A 23936-nucleotide genomic window follows, 5' to 3' on the forward strand; every position below is an offset into this window, starting at 1 on the left:
ACATACACACAACAAATAAACAGTATGTTCCACTTTCATACAATGCTTATGAAATACAAATTATGGTGTGCAAGTAACCCCTCTAAATTAGAATCTTAGACTCTTCTGTTCCTGTAACATTTAAATGCCTCTGCAAGGGCTGGTAATACTGTGGTAGAGTTTCTGAAAAGCTTAGAGAGTATTCTTGTATTTAAACTAAAACATAAACCATAGAAAACTGATGCCACTATAATTCTGAGGTGTATATGCAGGGTGAACTTTTCAGGGTACTAGCTAGGCCTTGTCTTTCCCTAGGTTTCCTGCTAGACATATGGAACACTGTTGAATGCATGATACAAAATGAATCCCATCACTATTGGTCCAGTACAATACTGTCCAGGCTGACCATTAAAAAGAAAAGTGTTTCAAACTTTGGTCCCTAACTCCTTCAGTCTTCCCATAACCTATATATAGTCAAACAATTCTGATAATGGAAAGAGAACTCTGGCTTGCAACTTTTACAGAATAATCTCAACTAAGTTGTTTAAACAGGAAAAAAAAATTAGTCACATACTCCAACCTGTACAAGACTGGTAAAAAGCTACTACTACTGCAGTAAGAGTCTTATGTCCACACAAGTGATGCAAAAGTTGTTGGTTTTTTTTTTTTTTTAAAAGCAAAAAGGAAATTAAAGATTTTTTTTTTTTTTAAATTCAATTATTTTCTAGTTAGAACTGCTGCATCTCTTGCTACTTGGCAATACCCAAGCACAAACTCATAGAACTCAGCCTAGTATTAAATGCGACTTTTGTGACTTTTTTCAAAGAGAATTATGGTCTCTGAAGAATCAATCCAACAGTATTGGCTTCACTAAACCAGTCTTACAGAAACATTAGAAAGAGGTATGAGCTCACAGGCACAGAAAAAGATTCTCTTAAATACAGTCAATGACCTCCAAAGAAATACAGAAGTTCCAAGTAAACTAACTTTACCACATGAGAATATTTTCTTCACTCAGTTTCATTCTACTGGTTCATCAGTTATGACCCTACATTGCCTGAAATAATCCTCTCCTGGGCATTAACATCATACACACTCACTGCTTCGTCCTGTATTTAATTTCTTCTCCTGTTTCTTAGGAGTGGGGTATCTCAGCAGGTGTCAGTACTAGACACCTAGCTGTAAGGAGGGAAATAATTTTAATTAGTCTACCAGACCTATTGTGTTTAAGCAGCTCTATAAAAGATGTCTGCTTCTGAAGAATTATCACAGCTTTGAATCAAGACTATGATGCCTTTGCATAAAGTTCCTCCCCTCTTAACACTATGTTTCCTCCTAAGAGGGGAATATGCTGCTGGTTACAGACACTTCTGTTCAGTTTTATCTTGTGTATCACCTGCAAGTTTTATGATTCAAGCTCTATCTTCCTTCCAAAGAAGAAATATAAGCTGGGCTTACCATCCAGTCTGAGAAGAACCACGATTCTTTCCTATTATGTGCCATATTTAAGGCCCTTCAACCAGATTTTAAGAAGGGACAGTGCTACATCCAAGCCTACATGAATAAAATTAATTACAGGCAAGCTGGAATGCAGCAATAGGTCCTGTGTCCAGCTATCATGTCCTACTATGTTTTCCTTGCCTCGCTATATTTGACAAGCTATACATTTGTTTAGCACTCCAAGCAGAACATGTTATGATAAACGTTAAGTCTTCTTATTCTGTTAACAGTAGTTGATTATTACCAAGTAATAGTTAACCTGACCCTGAGTATTTTTGGCTGCATGGTAAACAGCATCTGCCATGAAGCTTTCAATCACAGGGTTTGAATAATCAGGGAGGAAACAGTTAGTTGTAATTGCATACAGTAGCCCAGCTTACACACAATGATCAATAATCTCAAACAACTTCAGAATATTCAAAAAATTGCAAAAAATTTACTTGTGTTATTGGAACTATATTTAAGAGATTAATAGGTTATTTCATGGTTATTTGGTTATTTCAGCTATTTCAAGAGACCTGAAAGCAAGCACTTTATACCACCATGATCACTCAGAAGTAAAAGATTTTCATTTTTAACTCTAAAAAAATATTGCAAATCTGAGAAAATAAGCTCCTGTTGTCAGGAGACTGATAGCAGTTTGGGAAAAAACATTACTGATGTTCAAGCAAAATCCATCTCAGAGCTGACTGGCGAAGAAAGGAATTTATACAATCACTATATTAAAATATATAATCAAATTTCAATTTAAATTCTATTGACTGGAATAGCTTAAATTTTATTTTTTTTTTTTCACATCAACACTAGCAAAACAAAAACATCTTCTGTGGTGTTACATAGCAAAGTATTTCAAAGCAGAGATTTAAGCCTTTTTTGGCATGCAGATAATATAACATTAGGAAAAAAAACAGGAAAAAGCAGTAAAAGTATCAGATTCAGACATGATCTACAACAAGAAATCTCTTACAAATGAGATATTCAGGGAGATGGCACTTTTGTCAGTGACTAGAAGATGACTGGTGTCTTGTTAACATAACAGCTTGACTCTATCATCACATGGACATAGTCGTCTGACTAAATGATGAAAAGCACTTGAGCTGTGCAGATTCCTTCTTCTCAGGCTAAAGCCAGAGCTTCAAAAAGAATAAATGGCTGAAATACTACTTCTCAAGAGGCAGAAATTCTGCTCATTTCCTCACAGCATATTGTTTAACATCACTTTTGGGGATTTATTTACTAAGAAAGGTATTCTGACTGAACCAAACTATCAGATAGGGAAGTGCAGCTTTCAGTTAAGGGGAAGGACTGGAGAAGTCAAGGTGTTTTAGCGCATAAAGTTATCTGGAAGTGTGCAGTGCAAGACTTCACCTTATTTTAATCTGCCTACAGACAATTATGATTACAGCCAGCTAATGCAGAGAAACCTTTAGTACTGTAAACTGCAGTAGCCAACACTTCTCTTTCACTACTAGAATAGTAGAGATAAGTAGTCCCTGATACACATTACCTTCAAGTAACCAAGTTAGAAAGAACAAAACAAAAACCCATGCACAAAACAAAGTGTATGTTTAGATGGTTCAAAACAAGACAACACACGGCCCTGAAAGTAACTTCCCTGACCTAGCAGTATTTGGAAGTTAGCATATAATCACTATGCAAAGAGGTACCCAGAACACAAGTGCTTGTCAGGCAGACCACAACTGCAGTTAAAATTATTCACTGCTTCTCAGCCCCAAAGCTGCCTTAACTGCAGCACCTATTTCCCAGTAGATTACAGGATGGGAAGCAGACAGATTCGACCAGCTCTTGCAGCCTTCTGAACACGATACAGGTGTGGGGAAGTACAAGAGAAGAATGTGCCATTAAGGCACATGGACTGTCTTGAACAGTGTAGTAGAAAAACAAGTGAAGGCAGCAATACAGTCACAAGCTCTAATCTAAACACACCCCCTCCTACCCAAAGGAACTTCTTCCACCAGTTTCACACTAAATACCCAGCCAGATGTTTCTCAGCAGTTGTGAAAAACTGCAGTTGCAGCAAAAGGAAAGACCTTCAGCAGCAGCCAGAACTGAAGCATGGCTTGGTTCTACAGCTCTTTTACTAGTCTTTTGCTAATTTTAAAATTACTAGTACTCCTGCATCTTTGCAGTAACTTAGACACACTGATCCTTGCAGTCTAATGACTTTGTGCATTCCAGCTAGGCTGTAGTAACCCTGAATACACTGAGAAGTCAGCCCTACAGAGAAATGGATCCAAACTCTCCACAGATATTACTGCTTAAACTTGGCACCACATAAACATTCATCAGTTAGCACCAGCAAATACAATGAAGGACTATTCCTTGAGCCATTGGAACACTTAGGTGTTAATTAAGCCACAGGTCTCTATGCCGTGATACATCTTTCAGAGTACCGTGACAGTGCACCTACTACACTGGGAGAACTACCCCCATAATGATCCCTCTATGTTCTCCCATTTAATGAGATATAGGTGGCCTGAAGAATTCTAAACAAGAATTGAAGTGTTAACGTTTTTCAATATTCAGGACTGAATTCTTAGCCCAGAGACTGAATAGTGCATACACATTTCCTCACTGAGAGAATGTAGGTTATACCTCAAATTAATTCTGCATTGGTTGGTTAAAAATCTACATCTGCTCAGACAGCAATACTTTTAGAGAACACAGTCAAGAATAGTGGCATTTTCAAAACACAGTTTTATCTATTTTTCAAAAACCAGACACCAACTAGCTCTCAATAAAATAGAAGAGCTTTACCCTGATGACCTGAAACTTCAAATAATGCCATGACTTATCAGTTAAAGATTTCTTCTTTGTATGTAAAGCATATGAACAGAAAAATCAGAAACAATTTTATATCACATTATATTATACTACAAGGAAACTAAAGATGACCAAGTCAAATGCTACAGTATCTGCAACACAAACCAGCAAGCAAGAAATTATTTTAAAAACCCACCCAATTAGGAAACCTTCCTCATACCTCTTTCTTCACAGCAGTCAAATGTATTTTTGGATCAAACTACCTGGAGGTTTGAGGCAAAATGAGACACTGGTATACTTAACTACAGATGGATTTTGTGAAAAATTACAACCAAGGTATCGCAATATATCCCTTATGCTTTTAAATGAGAAATAGAAGCTAAAGCTTCTGCAGAGATGACTCTTCATTTATGGCTTTAATTCAGCTGATCTAAACCCAGGCTCCAGATACTCCCCATGGCCAACCAGAGCAAACTCAAGCTCTTGTAGATGCTGGTAGTACCACATACAATTCTTATGAAAATAAAACAGTTTCTAATGGTAAGCAGAGAAAGCTGCAAGAAGATGTTGCCTGGTATGGTGCTGATCTGCAAGCTCTTGGAGGACAACAAGTTGCACAAACATCTGTTAGGAGCAAGTTAACTTAGACAACTCTTTCCTGGAGAAGTGTTCTGCACAATCTCTTGCATTCTGTTCCAATTCTACAGATATATATGGAAACTTGAAATTCATCTAATGGTAATTAAAAAGAACTTTACACATATATTTGACCCTCACTGAAACCATTTAAGAATTTCCCAAAAAACTGAGAGCCCTTAAAAAATTTAGTATGTGTGAATTATTGACTCCTACCTAATGTGACGGAATTTTCTGCTAATGCTTTCTTCACAAAGATGTCAAATGCCATTTGTGGTGAAACATGCAACTTCAGATGAAAATAACTGAACAAAACAGTGTCTTAATATCTTAGCTCCCCTTAATGAAAGGAATTCAAAACTTGGTTTTGTCAGATTCTTGCATCTTTACTGGAATTGCAGGAAAATCCAAGAAACTTTAGCCTGACCAAAATCACAACAAATCAAAGCTGAAAAAATGGTTCCTCCTACTGGATGATTAAAGGCTTATCAGGAGAGCACCTGGAAGCAGGCATAGTTTTTTACTACCAGAAACAAATCATTAACTCCATTTTTGCAATGTACTTCCTAACCGGACTTCTAAAAGAATAACGTCTCATAATTTAGCCTTAAGAATAAATCCACTACCTCCTCATTTATATCAGGACAACAGGATTAGACACTATCTCTGTCAGTCCCACACATCTGTATTATTAGGCTATGAGGTAATGACAGGTACAAGTATTCAGCAGATGTGTGGGCTCACAGGATAAGGCATCTCCTTTTTGATACCAAAGCATTTTAAACAAATTTAAACAAAGCATATTCTTCAGAAAAAAAAAAAAAAAAAGACAATGTACTTTCTTCTTCATTAAACCTATGAAAAGCATGCCAAACCCTGAACTGCTCCAGTAACTAAGCTATTTTTTACTACTCTTAAATGGATCCTCAACATTTTTTCCCCCCCTCCACGTCTATTCTGACCAGGTGCAGAATCGGCAAAATGAATTCATAGTGTCACCAACCTTTGTTGTCTGCAGCTATAAATCCAAGAATGTTTTCATGGCGTAGCATGACTGTCTGATAAATTTCTGCTTCTCGAAACCATGACCGTTCCTCTCTTGAAGAGAAGATCTTCACAGCAACTTCTTCTCCTCTCCACTTCCCCCGCCAGACTTCTCCAAAGCGACCCTTACCAATGCTTTCTTGAAGTACTATAGTTCTTGCAATTGTTCTTTGCACAAGTAAAGGTAAACCTAAAAAGAAGATTCTACATTAACCTTAAACATCACTCTACAGAATTAGCACTCATCCCACATACTGAATATGAGATCCTAATTCTATTAGGGTATTTCTCTTAGAATGCACATACTCTCTAAGATTTTAAGTGCTTGTTGAGAGCTGCTAGCAAAGCACATAGGTAAGGTTCTGTCTTCACACTTAAAAAGCCAGCTTAACAAGTACTCAATGAGATTATGCTACAAACTACTTCTATGGTTGTTAAAAGCACAACACAAATTTCCTTTCAGTTAGGAATGTTGCCACTTGCTGATCCATAAAGTTTCATTGAAATGAAAAAAATGAAGCGATGATGCAGTCAGGACCAGGTTTAGGACTTTTTTTTGATTGCTTCTTAGTGATGAATATGAGTTTTTTCTTTATTTTTGGAAAAAGGATCTGCTCATAACTCTCCTGTCAAAGCAGTTTAAGAACGCTTTTGCTACTGATTTATTTACTTGGCTTATCTCTAGATAGTCCATGTCTAAAAGTTAGTTAAGCCACACTTATCAGCAACACTGACTGCTGAAAATCCACACTCATGCCAAAGTGTGCCAATAGCCTCTTAGTAATCCTGAGTCACTGTAAAATAGGAAGACCTCCTTGTAATGCAAGCTTCCTGCTTTACAGGCCATTCTTGTCCACCTCACTGTAATTATAATTGAGAAAAACATTTACATCCCTCATATTTTTATATCTTTGGAACATTTACACGCTTCCAACACAGAGCACCTCTTCAATATGCTTCAGTAATTTCCTACCACAAGCAGCAATGGCATCCCTCAACCAGGCTGGGTTTTTATTTTAAATCTTTCCTGTTGTAACTGCAGGGCTTGTCACTAGATTCCACACTGATACTACACTGTAGGATGAATGCATCAGCCAGGTTATCTGCTTATGATAAGCTCTTTTGGTATAGGATTATTTCACTTAAACCAAATACTTTACAAAGTAGTCTATTATTCTATAATCACTGTTCCAATTGCTGACAGAACACCTGCTTTTCCTTATGTTATAGAAAATAAATCCCAACTAATAGCTCAGATAATTAATTCTTGTCCACCTCTGGACATTCTTTTGCTAACAGCAGCACTAGAAGGACATCTGATCTGGTTGGCAGCATTTCCATGCTTGTGACTCAGTCTGAGAAGAGCAAATTAAAACACTGGGATATTCAGAAGAGCTCCTCAAAAATTCTAGATTTACAGGAATTTTCTGCATGGTCTACGCTGACAACATACCTACATGAAAACAGGAAGGAAAAAAAATGTACACCATACCAGCAATTTAATCATTGTCAAGTGCTGCAATAATTTCTACTGGGAAAGTTAAACTTCTGCTGTAATAGTCCTCAGATGAATTATGTTGCATGCCCAAATGAGGGTAGAGGCTCTTCTGCGAAGCCTAACCTTCATTCTTTATGGGCAGACATTTGAAATGCAGAAGAGGCCAGATTAAAACAACCACAGGACCAAACTCAACCCTGAAATTGTAAAATTTGACTTAATTGGTCAGAGAAAGTTTCTTCCTTAGAATTTATGCACTACTGCAAAATCTATACACAAATGTCAAATACAAGCTGATTTTGTGCACCTGAAATGGGTGATAGGCCATACAGTTGTATCAGAAAACTGTATATTCCCACTTTCAGATGCACTGCTTTCAATTTGCTGTGCCTTTTATAAACATGTCTCCTTGTTTAAAATATATGTCCAAGGATATCAGCTATCTGCTAAATATATACTAACCTCTAAACCTTCTAGACAGAAAGCACTTCAATTTCACATTACAAACTCCCATTCATCACATTAACATGTAGGATAAAAACCCTACTATGATCTATCCACTAACTCCTATATTTATCTTTACACTATTTAATATTTTTTTTACAAGATTCAACTTGCTTCTGTTTGTCCAAAAGTAATGTTTTTCTTACTACTGATGCTTCCAAAAGACTAGAATCTTTATCTTGCATTCATAGCAATTCGTTACAGACTTTCTGTTGCAACTGAGCAATTTCCTTGTTTTGCTATAAAAGAAACATAGCCCTGTATCATCAGGACCTTGAGCAGCTGCTGTTGTGTAAACCAGACTGCCTGAAAAGCATCTCACAGGAAATAGCTACAGCCTCAGCCTTTCACGTACACATTGGGCACAACTGTACTCCAAGCTCTTGGATACACCTTCTTTTAACTGGGCATGAAGAAAGATGATAGCCAGTTTGCCAAACAGGAAAATAAGAAAATTTGAGTCTATATTAAACTCAACAGCAGCTCAATGTTTGACACCTTGTATTTAGCTATGGTCATCTGATTTGTTCCTGAAACCTTCATCATAATTTTCTTATATAATAAAGCATCCTCAAGCTTTCTGAAAGTCCAATAAAAAAAGAAAATTAATTTTGTTTTCCACATCTTGAGTGTACTCTGATTAGTTTAGTGACTTTCCAATGCATAAGGAGTTTGTAACTAAATTGGATAATTTAAGAATTAAGTTCTAGAGCACTACAGGTAGCCAACAAAAACAGCTGCTAGAATTTTGTTCCTGCTAAGTCTCTGCCCAGAAGACTTCCTCTGACAAGTAATAAAAAAACCCCAACATTCCATGAACGTGAAAAATCTCATTTCCTTCAAGCTTGTATGAATTGCAAAATAGTTTTTAAGGAGCTTTACATTCATTTCAACTGACTCAACTTTGCATTGATTTCTGTGACCATTTAGATTCCTAAATAGCTTAAATTCCTGCTGGAAGTCGCCTGCCAATACTATGCAAAGCTGCTCCCCCATTGTAGGCAACTCTTCCTACTCCCTTGTAACTGACTTCATCATTTGTGAGTTAAGAGAGTAGCAGATGGGTGTCCCCATCTGTCTATACAATATGTAGCTGATATTTAGAGATCTGCATCATGATCTGAAAATCATCCTCAGCTCCATGAGACTTTGAAATCCTTCTCTTAGAAGCCGTAGCTTCACCAGAAGGATCTATTTTAGATGTTTCATTAATTCCTTTCATGGAGTATCTCCTTACTTCAGGTCTTGCTCGTCATGGAACAACATGGCAACACCAAAGTAAGTCAAGACCGAATAATTAATAGAAGCTTACTATTCATAATTGCAGCAAATGAATCCTACTCCCTCCCTTTCAGTCTGAATAGGAAGCTCATTTTTAGCGTTCTGATTATTTCACTGTTTCATACACCTCACATCAGAGAATAGTGAATCAACGAAATTGGCAGAATCTTTTTTTTATTTTACTCTGAGCTCTTCTGGTCTCTCAACATGAATTTAAAAGCAGAACATGGCTTTTGGGTCACCAGCCTAAGCACTTCCTTAGCTGTGCCTCTTGGGTCTGGATTATTTTGCCTTTTCTGTACATTTCCATTGTGTTTTGGCAACCTCTTGTCCCAACACAATTCCTTTCAGACAGTTCAGTTTCTAACAGGGTCAAGCACTGTTTTAACTAGCAGCTCTGACTTTTCTCCCTTTGGAGACCCTTTTCTCTACTTCCAATTTATTTCATAAAGGTACAGTCTTCTCAAATTTAAATGTGCTGTATCCAAAGTCTGGATTAAAATACACTTTTAAATGAGATTCACAAATGCCGCAGGCATACTTCAGGACACACAAAAGTTATCAATTCAAGCACTAGGGCACTGTGAATTTGTAGTCATTGATTTATTAATTTTGAGACAAAGTGACACAAGTCATTACAAATACACGCACTGCCAACGGTACAAAAAGTAAGTACCTGAAGCATGTCCTATTTCACTGTCATAATCAAAGTGAAGTAGAGAACACTAAATAAGGCTAATACTTGTCTTACCAACAGCTCAACAACATGGAACTCACTGCAGCTGAAGTTAAAAGATCCCTTTTAAGGAAAAAAAAAAAAAAATGAGCCTTGTTTTACAGCCTTTCAAACGTAAAAGCAAATTAGTGAAGAGGCTTCCTTAGGGATAAGCCAAATTCAACCGAATTTGTTGGTTTTGTTCCTTAGATGCAATCACCAGTAGCCAATGCCTAAATACCATAGTAGGTCAGGTGCTCTGAGAGTCTAGACCAGCCTGAGTGCCCTGAATTCAGCTGTGAACACTTAGCAATTCCCTAGCATGCTCCTTTGACTTTAAGAGTAATTTGCAAACAGGCAAGGGAAGAGTCAGTAGTTTCTAGCCACGAGCTCCAGAGGAAGAATTGTAAGTTTCTTCTAAACTGGATTATCTGGATTTCAAGAGTTTATTTTGAAGGAGTACTTCCAGAGTTTTCAAAGAAAAAGAGAAATTCAGAATCACCACAGGTAAGAAGGCCAGAAGAAAAATGAAGAAGTATTCCTGATAATGAATGAAAAGATCAATTGACAACTAAGTTTGAATTTTAATTAGAATTTTTTTCAGCCTTCCTTCGGAAAAGTCTAGATCTGCAGACATTAAGTAGAGTTTTACAGTTCTAATAGTGTAACAATTATATATATTAAATCTTTCTGCATCCCAAGATATGTAAATCTCTGACTCCTTCATATTATCTCTGACTACTGCATACCCCTCCTAGAACAAACATAACTGGAGGCCTAAGTCCAGTATTTGCATTTATCAAGCTTTAGCCCAATATACTGGAAGTTCCATTAATCACTTTCATTATCTGACTTAGTTACTCCTGCTAGTAAATGAGAAAACTGATATGAACACAAATTACTAAAACTTAGTTCTAACCAGAGAACAACTTACCATTATCAGGATCAAATCTTATTGGACATGGAAAAGCTTTCTCAGCTGAAACATAATAATCTAGTGCAAACTCACTTTCTTGAGGGACGATATGACTAAAATTAATTTTTGATCTAGATTTTAAACATGTTCAGCAAATTACATTAATTTTACTTGACAAAGCAATGGACTCTAAACAGTTTTACTAGTTACTGCCCTTGGAAAAGAAACACAACCTAGATGCTTGGGTTTTGTTGTTTCGATTTTTTTCCAGTTCTGGGAAAAATAAAAGATACAGCAATTGAGAATCAAACACCAGTATTTCTTTGTAGAAAGGGTTCTTAAAGGGCATGGATGTTTCAACACATATGTTTGCAAGTAGTAGGAATAATTTTCAGTATTAAATTTAAATTTTATATAGTAGAAGGTTGGTAAAAGGTTGCAGTACACAATTTGATGTCTCCCGCCTTAGCACGGACCAAAGATCAATTAGTTTATGCAATAATTTACCTAGCACATCATCCCCTAACAACACCTAATAAGCTACATTTCTATGACACAGACCACCATAATTCTATAAGCTATTAATGGTCAGAGTTACAAAGCAAAGACAATAGCAATAATATGTTATGCTATACTATGCAGTGAACAGACAACTGCATCATCTTTCCAGAGCAACACCTCTTCAAATCAGATTTAAAACAAAAAAAACCCACAAAATGAAGGGACAGACATTCATCAGACATGGTCTGCATACTGCATCCATTCTATATGCAGAAATAGCTATTTGCAAATGAAAAATATCTTCTGTAAGGAAAGAACTGGCTAAAATACTAACTCAGAATAGTCTTCATACACCAATAGCTACATCTATAAATTAAGTTTCAATATAAAGCTAAAAAATACCTTCAGAAAATTACATAGAAAACACAGAAGATGGTTGTTTAGATAAGCTGTACAGAACAAAAATGTAATTGACAGCCTTACAGAACACAAAACATTTGCAATAGATGACTGAAATTCCCTGCATTTTATAATTTATGTAAATCAGGCTACTTCGAGAATGATAAGGAACGGCAGCAACAATTCAGTGTTTCTTTTATTTCACTTATTTCCATACATTGAATATTCACTGATGTTGACTGAACGTACATGGAAGTTCCTTTACTAGTATTTTCTCCAGTTAATTATAAGTTTAAGTAGATTTGAAAATATTAAAAAGATGGATATCTTTCAAGGCTCTTAAGCACAGAATAATTGCTACTAAAAGTGCCACATTACCTGACCCAGAACCTGAAGTTGTCATATCATAAATTAAATCCTTTAAAGTGGTTCCTTCTGATATAAAGGGACGATCCAATGAAGGATCTTCTTCACTTGGCACACGATGATGAATTACAGTACGATTATGGCAAAGGTATAGAATCAACATCAGTGAAATGCAGACAAAGCAGACAGGTCCAGCAATGACAGCAGCCAGCTCCACAGGTCCTAGGTTGGAAGCTGGTTTTCCTGGAGTAGGGCCTGAGTTAAAACAAAACAAAAAAGTAAAACCATTAATTTCCTTTTATTCCACTAAACTTATAAGTATACCACAGTGATATTAAAATTATTTAAGGCATTTGCTTAAACTTTTGTACAGTAATGTTTCTGAGTATCAAAGTGTTGGGGGTTAAGTTTGTTCCTTTTTTTTTTCCCCCATAGAATTTTTCCCCATAAGTTGCTAAGAGACTAAGTACTGATGCTTAGAGGGTACTTGACCGACACAAAAGACTTCGCGAAAGTCAGGGAGGGGGAAGATCACACGAGTTTTGGGGGAGGGAAAAGGACAGGGCTGGTGGAGCTGGGGGTCCTTCCTGCCCTCGAATTGGAGAGGACCGTCAGGCTGCTGCTTGCTGAGGGAGGAGTCCACTGTCAACAGAAAGTCTGGTCCTGGGAGATCTACCATCATCCGCTTGGGTGCCCAGGAATTCTGAGCCCCTATGCCTGCCACGCTGGAGCTGAGCCAGCCTTGTCTGGCCGTTGCGACTTCTTCAGCACTGCTCACTTTGCGGGGACACCCCCCTGCCTGCCGGGGACATCCGGCCTTTCCAGCCACCGGCCCGGAGTTTCCACGTTCCAGCTTGGTGCTCTCAGAGACCTAAGAGATCAGACTGCCCCGGGCTTTATAAAACAAAGCCTCTCGAGGTTCTTGGTTCTGCTTATTATTAATGCTGTATGTAATAAACACGATAAGCCAAATTCAGTGAATCAAAATTTAGAATTTTATTTTGAGACTTAAACACAGTCTCCGGTAGTCACAATTAAAAGGGACAGCGTCGAATCCCGGGATTTCGGCACTGGGTGAACACGGTAACCGACTCTGCCAGCCTGTTACCCTCTCAGTTCACAAACTGGGTCCCCATACTGCGGATTTTTATACAGCCTCTCGCTGAGGGCCGACTGAGACCGTGAGACTCGTGCCTCACGATAGCTTCGTTAGATATTCATGTCCGTGTCCGGGGTCCCTTGAATAGCCAAACAATGTCTTGATTGCTGCGTCCGGAGAAGTTTTGGAAATGGTAACATCGGGCCGGAACAGATAAGATAGTGATCTGATACTATCAGGAGATCGTCAGGGCCCATATCTCCCTTTTCCATTCCCTTATGGTGTCTTTGCAATGATTCCCGATTCCCGGCAGAGATTCCCCGTGCCCCACCGTGCAGCTCTCGTCTCAGTTAACCCTGTACGCACTTTTTAGTTTATTGCTTTTAAACCCAATTTAAAGTAGATTAATGCTATATGATACATTATTACATTCTGCCGCGAATGAATTACATATTCTATTGCTTAACACGAATTAACTTTAGGACATATATCACACTGTAGTTGTTTGTTTTTCTTGTTATACTTACTAGTTAAAAACTGTTATTCCTTTCCCCATAGCCCTGCCTGAAAAGCTCCTTTAATTTTCTAAATTATAATAACTTGCAGGGAGGGGATTGGAATTCCCCATTCCTAGAGAGGCCCCGCCCCTTCCTAGCAGATATTTATCTTTCAAACCAAGACACAAAGTAAGTAGTACAAAGGACAAAAGCAATATGCTTACTTACACTTTTCATTTAAGTCTTCCAAACTGTCCCTAACATCCCTATCCAGAAGATTACAACTCTTGTTCAAATACCATTAAATTGTCTTTACAAAACCAAAGGTGTACTTTATGCCTTCAAATTTACCTACAACTTCCACTCCTACGGAATTTCGTTAAAAAAAAACAAAAACAAAAAAATGAGCAAAAATCCTAACCCCCTTACCTGGTGTTGGAATTGGAAGTTCTACTTTATTGCAGAGAGGTGTGTTACAGCAATGAAACACAGTATGGACTCCATCCCTGGTGGAGGGGGAACAAACAAATGGCCTGTCTCGGGGAATCAGATCAATTTCTGCTATACACATACTATTGCGCATTATTTTGTCTGCAGTTCGTGTTACTGAGGCAAAACATACTCCATCTGTCACACACGTAAAGTTGTCTTTTGTACATAGCTGGCAGTAACACTCTAATTCTGTATTGAGAAAAAAAAAATAATGTTAGTATTGGTACATATTCAGAGTTGAGAAACAATATGAATGACTAAAGAAATACAAATTCAAAATGCAAGGAGCCCTTTTTGGTTACATAAACACAGAACAGCAACACTAAAAAAACAACACTACAAGGCTTTTTAGTGGGACAAAAAAATTGGGAGATGAGCAGAAGAAAGTCAAATTTAGATCTGAAGTCAGCTCTCCTTACACAATAAAGTATTAAAAGACAAAGGTGCAAATCCCAGCTGTTTCTCCAGATAAAGAAGCACCACTACAGTTCCTCCTGCGAAAGAGCTAGCTACTCTGCTATTTTCAACCCAAATACAAGCAATGCTATTTTTTTTTCTTCAATCATAACCACAGGTATAGCTTGAGTAAGTGACAAACTGGATGCTGCTGGTTACCCAAATTAATCCATTATGCATTATTTGATGGTTTCCATTTTCTGCCAAAAGGGCAAATACTGCATTAAAAACCAAACCCTGCATGATCCTTTCACAAAATCAGAATGTGGTTTAGACTTGTTATTTATGAAGCCACAGGAAAACACTGTCTTACATTACTCAAGGTGGTGATTTACTAAAGCTATCAATTGCAGTAGTAAAGGAGAGGGCACGGGGAGGGAAGCAAGAATGACAAGCTAATCACGCTAAGATGATCAGGTTTCATTCTTTACATTGAAGAAAATCTTGAAGAAGGAAGACTACTACTTCTATTTTCTTTCTGCACTCCTTCCTGCATTTAGAGCACCAAAGCCATGCAGAAAATGGCGCAGGAGCAACAATAAAAGTATCAATACATCTTGAGTCCACTTGTTCAACTATGAAGAGTAAAAGCTGGCCTAGAACTTGTGTACACACACACAGAAACATCAAAATACAAAAACTTAGACAAATTTATAATCGTAAACATTTATGATCAGAACACAAAAATTGTCCTGAGCCATAAAAATAGCTTCTTTCAAGGCTACATACGAAAACTCACACCAAAAGGATGAGGATTAACAGGTGGCAATAAAAAGGTTTCCCAAATCTGAAATCTGGCATTTCACTTAAATCCAAGAGTTAAGTATAACCACATGGATTGCCTTGGATTTTACACTCCTCTCTGTCACTAGGTATCACGGCCTTATGTGGCAATCTGATCTCAAATATATATGTATGTCATCTCAAAGTTTGAATACTGAGAAACATTCTCCTAAAACACCCTCTTCCCCCAAGATTTTGAATCAAACCAAATCACTGCCAATCATCTTCTACTGTTACTGAAGAGATTTCATCAAATTCTTAGGACCCACTATAGAAAGATAACCCTGTTCCAGAGAGAATCACCAGCACACAAACCAGTCAGAAAAATGGAGGAAGAAAACCCTACAAAATGGGATTAAAAAAATATTTTTTATTACGAAGATTATTGGGGAAAAAAACCAAAAAACAAACAAACAAAACAAAAACAAAAAAAAGAGAAAAAAACCCCCCAAAACAAACAAACAAACAAAAACCCAACCCCACAAAAAAAACCCAGAAGGCAGATGAAATGAGAACTGACATTCAGGAAGGTAAATCTTACCAGCATCAGTTTTTGCACATCTTTCCATGCCTCATCAGGGAAGTAAGGAAAATCTTATTATTCAGAGTTTAACTACAAAAAAATATTAACATTTACTTTCATGTTGCTGTCCCTTTGGTAATTTATGCCTGAAGAAATAATTTTTAATCTATCCAAACAATTAAAAATTTCCTAAAACATTTACACACACTATTTCTTTCAACTTTTAAAGTGAGAACACCTTTATCTCACTTGCTTCATCCATTACTTTTTTCTATTTAAACAGTAATTGTGACTCATCACTACTGCACGTACATCTGAATGCCTACATCAAGACATATTCCGTGAGATATATTTACATTGAGTCACTGTGCAAAGGCCAAGTTACTTGAAGTGAAAATTTACATTTGGGTTGCTGTTGTTACACTTATTCATCTTCCTGGTCTTGTGAAGCTATAGAGACACACTGTTTCAAACATTATTAAAAAAAGCATTTTGCGCCTACCTCCCTCATTCACTTTGTTCCCACCTCTCTTTTGGTACAGAATTCCCACTTAGTGGCATCAAACCAGAGCAAAAGTGTAAATTGTATAAAATTTCACTATCTTTTCCTCTCCTGCCAAGACATAATTCACTGTCACACTATGGAACGATTTCCTCGGCACAAAAAAGTCACTACTTCCGTCTGAAGCTACTCGCATAAGAGGGGGAAACAATGCCTAAAGTTGAATAGCAAGGCCCCTAGGAATACAGGTTTTTGCTGCTCTCTAGTGGACACGCTCTTAAAAACAAAACAAACCAACCCCTCGTTAAAAATGCTTCAGACCCCTTCCTACTCTGGCCACTTAACAGCTCTTCATCCCTTCCAACTCAAGCAGGTAACAGTAGAATTTCCATGTTTTACTAACGGGTAAACTAATTCAGAATCTTCAGCAACAATCCATAACAGGAGGTAAGAATATAGAATTGGAATATCCTTGCCCACATCTCATTCTCCAGTTATCTGCATGTAAAGAACATAAACTATGTGAACGCATCATGGATGAGATTTAACATCAGTGTAAGGAGATGCCAGTGTCCAGCTACAGTTGAAGTGTTTTCACTTATAACGGACATAAAAAAAAAAAAAAAAAAAAAAAATAAAAATATATATATATATATATATATCTATCCCTCATACTGTTGTCCTCTTGGAAATAGATAAAATTTTTTGCTTTTTGTCCAAGTAGTCTCTGTTCTTCTCAAAGAAGTGCTACAGTAATATTAAAAATGCAGACAGAAACCAGTCAGATCTCCAAGTTCACTTTAATGAATACATACATTTCTAGTATGAATTCATAACAGACAGGGATGAAAAATTGACAACTGTAATGGTTTTAATTTAATAAAACTAGGCAGAAACACTAATTAATGTAAGGGTTTTAGTATTTATTCTCTTTTTGTGGGAGGGAGATTAGGAGAAAAATAAACAAAGCAGGCTTAAGCTTAAAAATGAACAAAAATAGTTTTATTAACACACACTAAAAGAATGAAAAAAAATTGAGAAAAAGAAAACTTGAATGACACTTTAAAACAAGCTTCTCTCCTCTTACAAACTATTAACTTTCTTATTGAACAACATAGAAAGACCCAAGTTGGGATTTTCAGTCAGTTTCACTATTTAAACATAATTAGCTTTTACTTTTTAGGAGAAGAGTCTCTAAGATTTTTTATGAAGATGTTTGCTACAAGACAAAATAGGCCAGTGCTCCTAATGGCACACATCTGCTGCCGCCTGGAGTCTTCATAGACTGTGATGTTCTATCAGCAAAGCTTCTTAGTCCATCTGGGGTACTATTTATGAATACTTCTTCTAGCCTAAAATTATCTTTGTCTTAAATACTGAGATCTCCTTTTAACCCAGGAGCAGGAGCTTTAAAGTTCCTAAATAAATCTCAATTACTTCAGTTCTCAATTTTGATTAGAAGAGCATTCTGCCCAACAGCACTAAGATGCTGCAAAGAACAGTCCATTTCTCCATCATTTACTTTAGAGAAGTCTGGTTAAAAATGTCCACTTCTTCAATCCTATTCCAATATTATTAGTTCTGATCTAACTGACTTCATTCAGTGTCTGTTCCACATACCTATGTTTTCTTTCTTCTTTTTCTTAAGGAAGACTTGTGCTTTAAAAGTTCCATGTTGCTAGGGAAGGGTTACATCCGCCCAGGCTTGCAAGGGCCACGTGCAAGCACCGGGCTGCAGGGGGCTGAAGGAAATGCAAAGCTGTGCTGATGGAGGAAGCTGGTAGATGTCCTTTTTTCCACCCCTTGGTCTCATCTAGGGTGGTTTGGCTCAGAGTTGTTATTAAGCTGCATGCTTTCTTTCTCTGCTGCCAGCAGCAATTAGGCTGGGCCATGGTTTGGCCCCTTCGGCCACAGTCCTGAGCACATGGCCTGCACTGCTGAACTGCAGCCACTCCCCTTCCCTGCTGGCAAGCAGGGGAAAGGGGCTCAGCCGGCCCAGGCCCTCCCCATGCGCGCAGCAGCACTCAGAGGCCCGGCCAGGCCCAGCCCGGCCGCCCCAAGGGGCAGCAGGGCCCTGACCCGAGCCAGCCTGCGGCCTCCGCTGTTACCTCATGGCTAATTCTAAAACGAGAGAAAGTGATCTGCTGAAGATTGGAGTTTTAAATGTCCCCTCCAAAGACATATCAACATTTCCTATTGGTCAATTTAGCTGCCAATATACTGGCGAGCTTTTTGATAGGTCCCTGTCCTCTCCCACCAAACCATTCCATGGTCAGGGCAGGGAGAAACATCTCACATTTCTCTATAACCAGAAGACAAAATTGTGCCAACCCACAATAACAACTCTGATGTAAGCTAATCTTCCAGAGCCAGTAATCTTTCAGGTAAAATGCATTTCAACACATTTGGTAAACACAGTTTAAATCTACTACCACAAAAAGCACTTTCAAAACTACTGGAGGAAAAAAAGTTTTCAATCAAGTCTGCCAATAGCAGAGAACTAATTTTTAAAAAATTATTACAACAGTTCTTGGATGGAACCACTAGCATGAAGCTCCACTATCAACTAGGGAAAGTTCATGTCTGTTTAAATTTAGTCAGCTGTTTATACTGTATCATGTCTGTTTAAGTGATACAAGGTTGGGGTATACCCAGACATGATACAGTATAAACAGCTAAGCAAATGCATTGAAAGTCATAGAGACAAGCAGGGACATAGCTAAGAGCAGAAATTGGGTCAACATAGCAACATAGTTCCTTGCGCATTGCATCTTGTCACTGCACCATTACTATTCTACATAGTCATTCCGGCTTTTTGAGACTGACTACCCCAAAAGAAACAGTAAGACAACACTGTTGTGAAAGTGGGGGGGTGTGCATTATGACATTATCATGTCGTACAAGTTATCAACAGCATATTTTTCATATCTCATACCACAAGATTACCTTCTCATGTTGAGTACCATTACTTGTGTAACTGCTCAGTCTGAATTTGACAGTTTTGCCTTTCCTTTATCAAGTCTCTTTTGCATGAATGTTGCAACCTGGAAAACCCCCAGCGAGGATAAAAGAAGCTGGCAGCATAAATGAAAGCCTGAAATTATGCAGCTTGACAAGACTTAAAATTAGCTGGCTCCCTGGAGCTCAGATATTAATACTATGTACAAAATGCAAGCAGAGATTTAATTAAGTACACTAGCCACTTAACTTCGACAAGCCTGTATCAAAACCAGACTGTGACCTACTGAAACAGTCTTTTTTTGTATCTACTGTCTTTATGAAGAAAGAAAATAGCAGAAAGACTGTGGCTTTTTCTACATAAAACCCTATTTATGTTACATAAATCACTATGTAACATTTGTTTACATCCTGCATCACTACTTCAACCAGACAGCTTAGCACAGAACACTGCTTTTGGCCAAATTGTAAATTGAGACATTGTCTTCCAAAGGATGCTAACAAACAGCAGTAAAGAAGTTAAAACTTGCGAGATGCTCTAAAAAACCCCCTCAAACTCACATATTTTTACAAACAGTTAACAATTTCACATTATTAATACTTTAATAATAGATCTTTGCTTTATAAATTTAAAAAAGACAAATAGACTCAGCCTCCCCAAAGCAACATTTTGCTAAAAAAGTAACTTCTCTTGTGATATTATAACTCTTCCTCCACAGAAAATACGATTTTTGAAACAAAATTTCACCAGAAAGTAGAACTTCATCAGAACAGTAATCACAATTCTTGGTTCCACAAGATGCAGAGGTTCAAGGGATAAAGGAGCAAGGCTATGATGTACAAGAGACAACAGATTTTTAGAGATATGAACAAGAGGGCTGTAATGCTCACTGGTAGTTTTTTCCCTGTCCAATAAAACTTGCCAAAAAAACCCCCAACCACATAATACATAAGAGTGCAAATGTCAGCCTCTGAGTCTGCAATTCAGATAATCCCCTCAAACAATACACCTGACTCATCTCTGAACTCTTTTAGCTCAGGACACAAAAAGGTTTAGGTCTTAAAATATCTGGGACATAAGTACAGTTTTTAAAACCACAAGAGTTCATGACCTTCACTAATACATTCTTCTCACAAAGGCACTAGTTAAATTTCATGGTTGTAAAGTAACAGCACTAGGTATCAAGTTTTCCTGAAAACTTTCACATGCATTTCAACCATCCTTGTTAAGCAAAACTTCCAGTGCAAACAGCAGGTCTTGTCAAACAAAGAGCTGCACTCAAGAAAACAGAAAAACTACTTTATTAAGACCCTACCCACAACTTACAAGTAATGATAAAACCTTGTGTAAAATCCCAACTTGAAAAAAGTAATATTATATTCCCTGCAATTTAGGTGCCATATGGCACTTCTAGTTTTCTTGCCCACTGTCCAAAACACTACACAGAGATATGTTGATGCCTCTTACAGCATGATACTATGATAATTTGTTTCACTACCTTCGGCAGAAGAATGTGCTTTTTAAAAAAACACCAACAAACTAACTGAAGAAAGATAAATTTAAAAGCCCAGATAATAATTTTATAAGCATTATGAAAATAGAAATATCTTTACTTGCACTTCTAAATTAATTCCACCATATCAATCAGATTGCTATCTTTATTTGCAGTTAGAAGCAGTTGTCTGAATACAAGAGTTTCCAAGTGGTGACTCCCCAGAACTTCAGAAGACTAAAGACTATGGCCTACACAATGAAAACCAGAAAGCTTATTTTCAGACTCTGTCCTAAAAATTAAGGCTGTTCTACTGTTCAACTAACTAGTGGGCTTCATTACATGCCTGACCCCCGTATAAACCATTTTGCAAGACAACTCATCCACATAGTAACATCAGCACATTGCAGAACAGCCCCAGCAGACACAATCCGAAAACGCCCAACTTCTGTCAACCCACAATAAGGACGCCAAGTACCAGCAGCAAATCATACCTTGAACAACTTCATCAACTTAGACCACAATGTTTGGGCAAATTAACTGCCTTACCCATACCAGGGCCTCTGGACAAGTTATGGATCAGGAGCCCTGGATTCCTCCCGATTTCATTGAACAGAGAGATTTTCTCCTTTTTTAAACAAAAGGTAGCACACCACCACTTACACCCATAAGGTTTTGTATGGAAGTCTGTTGCCTTATTTTCACACAAAGCTTTTAGCCCTTAATTTCATGCCTCAGATTAAGGGAAAACTGTTGATTGATGGGAGGTATTAAAAGGGAAATAGTTCAAAGCTCAAATTAAGCTAAAATTTCCTTCAACATCTAAATTGAATATGTTACGTAAGAAAGCTTTAAATTATTAAAGCCTGCTGCACGTTTTCAAGAACACAAGAACAACCCATGGGTAACTTAAGCTTGTTTCACTGTTTCCACATCAGAGATCTTGCATCACCTTCAGTAAAAAGATGGGTGATTAACAATACACTTTAGTACAGCAAGTTATGCTTTAAGTAACTTTTTTCTTTTCAGTATGAGTACCATTTTAGATTGAATTATGAACAGCGTGATATACAGACTGAGGGATGTCTCAAAGCTGTAAACGAAGAAGTTATGGTGCTTCACCACTTCCTCTTTAAAACCCACTGCAATATACAATCCAATTACAAGAGAATTTAAGAAGTGAACTAATTATAAAATGCAGTTTTCATCATATAACTTAGTCTAGATGAAACTGAAGCCCTCATCAGTTTGGGTACAGTAACACCTGTAGACCCCATTAGGCCATAGGTCCCAAACTGCTAATTGCAGAACAAGATGCATGTTTATAAAAACAAAAAGGAAAAAAAGAAAACTACCCAAATATTGCATTTATGAATGCTGTTAAGCACTCCTGCAGCTCTGATATCAAATCTTTCTCGCAAAAAAGCACAGGGACAGAAGGCTGGAGGAACAAAACCACTTCGCTGTACGACATTCACCTAAAGATTTAAATTCTACACGGCTCGATCGGAGCCGAAAGTTGACCTGTCCCCACATCACCACGACAGCGGCACACAGTGCTGCGGCGTGCAGCAGAGCGGAGACAGTCCCCTGTCACCTCCCTGACATGGGACATTCAAAATGTCTCTGCACCGGCCGCTCCTCCCGGGCACCGCTGCGAGCGCCCTGCCGCGGCCCGGGGCCTGCCGCCCCTGCTGCTGCACCCCGCCCGGAGGCCGGGGGGCTCTCAGCGGCTCCCGGGAGCGGCGGGCGGATAGACGGCGGAGCTCCGCCAGCGCTAAGCTGCCTTCGCGGGCCAAGGCCACACGCACGCACCCGGCCAGACATTGGAACACAAAGTTACCCCCGGCAGACATCGGCCGAAGCGTTGCTCGGCGGGGGCAAGGAAGTAGCGGCCGTGGCCGAGGGGAGCCCTCCCCGCCGCCTCTCCCGCGGAACCGCCACCGCTCTCGGCCAACAAAGGGCTGAGCGGTCCCCGCCGGGCTCGGACACCGGAGTGGGGGGGAGGTGACTCCGCCCCAGCCGGCCCCTCCGCCATGTTGTTGAAAGGGACAGGCGGGGACCCGCCGCCCCCCGCCGCTCTCATCACCCACACCCCCACCCCGGGCGCCACCACCGCACCCGCTGACACCCTCTGCTCCCGCGCTTCCCCGACCCGCGTGCACTCACCGCCCGCCGCGGGGCAAAGCAGCGCGGCCGCAGCCAAGCAAAGCAGGGCCCAGGGACGCCGCCGCGGCCGCCAAGCGGCCGCCGCCATGTCCCGGCCGCAACTCCCCGGAGCCGGGATCCGCCTCGCGACGTGCAGCCACTCCGCCCACCCAGTGACCGGCACGGCGCTCACACTGCGTACACCCTCCCGGCCCGCTCCGGCCGCGAATGCCACCGACGCGGCGGCGGCAACTCCGCCTGATTGGTCGCCGCTCCCCGGCCCCGCCCCGCGGCGGCCGCGGGCAGCCCCGACAACAACAGGCGGCGGGATCGGGGCGCGACCCGCGCGGCCGCGGGGCGGGGCGATGGCGCTCCCTCTCGGCGGGGAGGGGCCGCGGTCGTTCCGGCGGGAGAGCGGCCGCTCCCTCACCTTGGCCCCCCTCCGCAAGGGAGTCGCGTGGCGGCCTTGGAGCTTCTCTCCGCCCGGGCGCTGCGAGAGCGCTCGGGCGAGCGGCTGAGGCGCTGTTAGCGGCGGGGAGGGACCCGCTGGCAGCCCTGCGGTGCGGAGCCCCGGGGGCACTGGCGCCGCTGGAGGGGCAGGTGCGAGAGCCTGTGGGCGGCCCTCGAGTCGCCTCCGGAGCGGAGGAAAAGAGCAGTAACTTAGAAATTGCTCCTCTCGGGAGGCGCTGCGGGTGGGCAGGGGGAGCGTGCGGAGCCCCGGGGCCGGTCCCTGCGGGGCCGCAGCAAAGGGGCAGCAGCAAAGGGGCAGCGGCAGCTCCGTCCCCGCTCACGTGCCAGCTCCCGGTGGCACGGGACAGGCCGGCGCTCCCACCGCCATCTCGGAGCGAGGAGTTTGCCCTCC

General features: G+C 39.9%; 1 protein-coding gene across 3 annotated transcripts in view; it reads right to left on the bottom strand.

Moving 5' to 3' along the window:
• The window catches only part of TGFBR1 (transforming growth factor beta receptor 1), a 44663-nt gene extending 21447 nt beyond the window's left edge, over positions 1 to 23216 (bottom strand). For 2 of the 3 annotated variants that reach the window (XM_040060198.2, XM_040060216.2), the window contains exons 1-4: positions 23096 to 23216; positions 14149 to 14400; positions 12136 to 12378; positions 5903 to 6133 (exon numbers count right to left, since the gene is read on the bottom strand). In XM_040060198.2, the coding sequence (XP_039916132.1) occupies positions 5903 to 6133; positions 12136 to 12378; positions 14149 to 14400; positions 23096 to 23183 (814 nt within the window). In that variant the 5' untranslated portion in view covers positions 23184 to 23216. Of the gene's footprint in view, positions 1 to 5902; positions 6134 to 12135; positions 12379 to 14148; positions 14401 to 15991; positions 16011 to 23095 lie in introns of those variants that run through there. The other variant, XM_040060207.2, reaches the window with a different exon arrangement.
• Between the last annotated feature and the right edge of the window lie 720 nt (positions 23217 to 23936).

The sequence above is a fragment of the Hirundo rustica genome, chromosome 1, assembly GCF_015227805.2.
Source record: "Hirundo rustica isolate bHirRus1 chromosome 1, bHirRus1.pri.v3, whole genome shotgun sequence".
Lineage (NCBI taxonomy): Eukaryota > Metazoa > Chordata > Aves > Passeriformes > Hirundinidae > Hirundo > Hirundo rustica.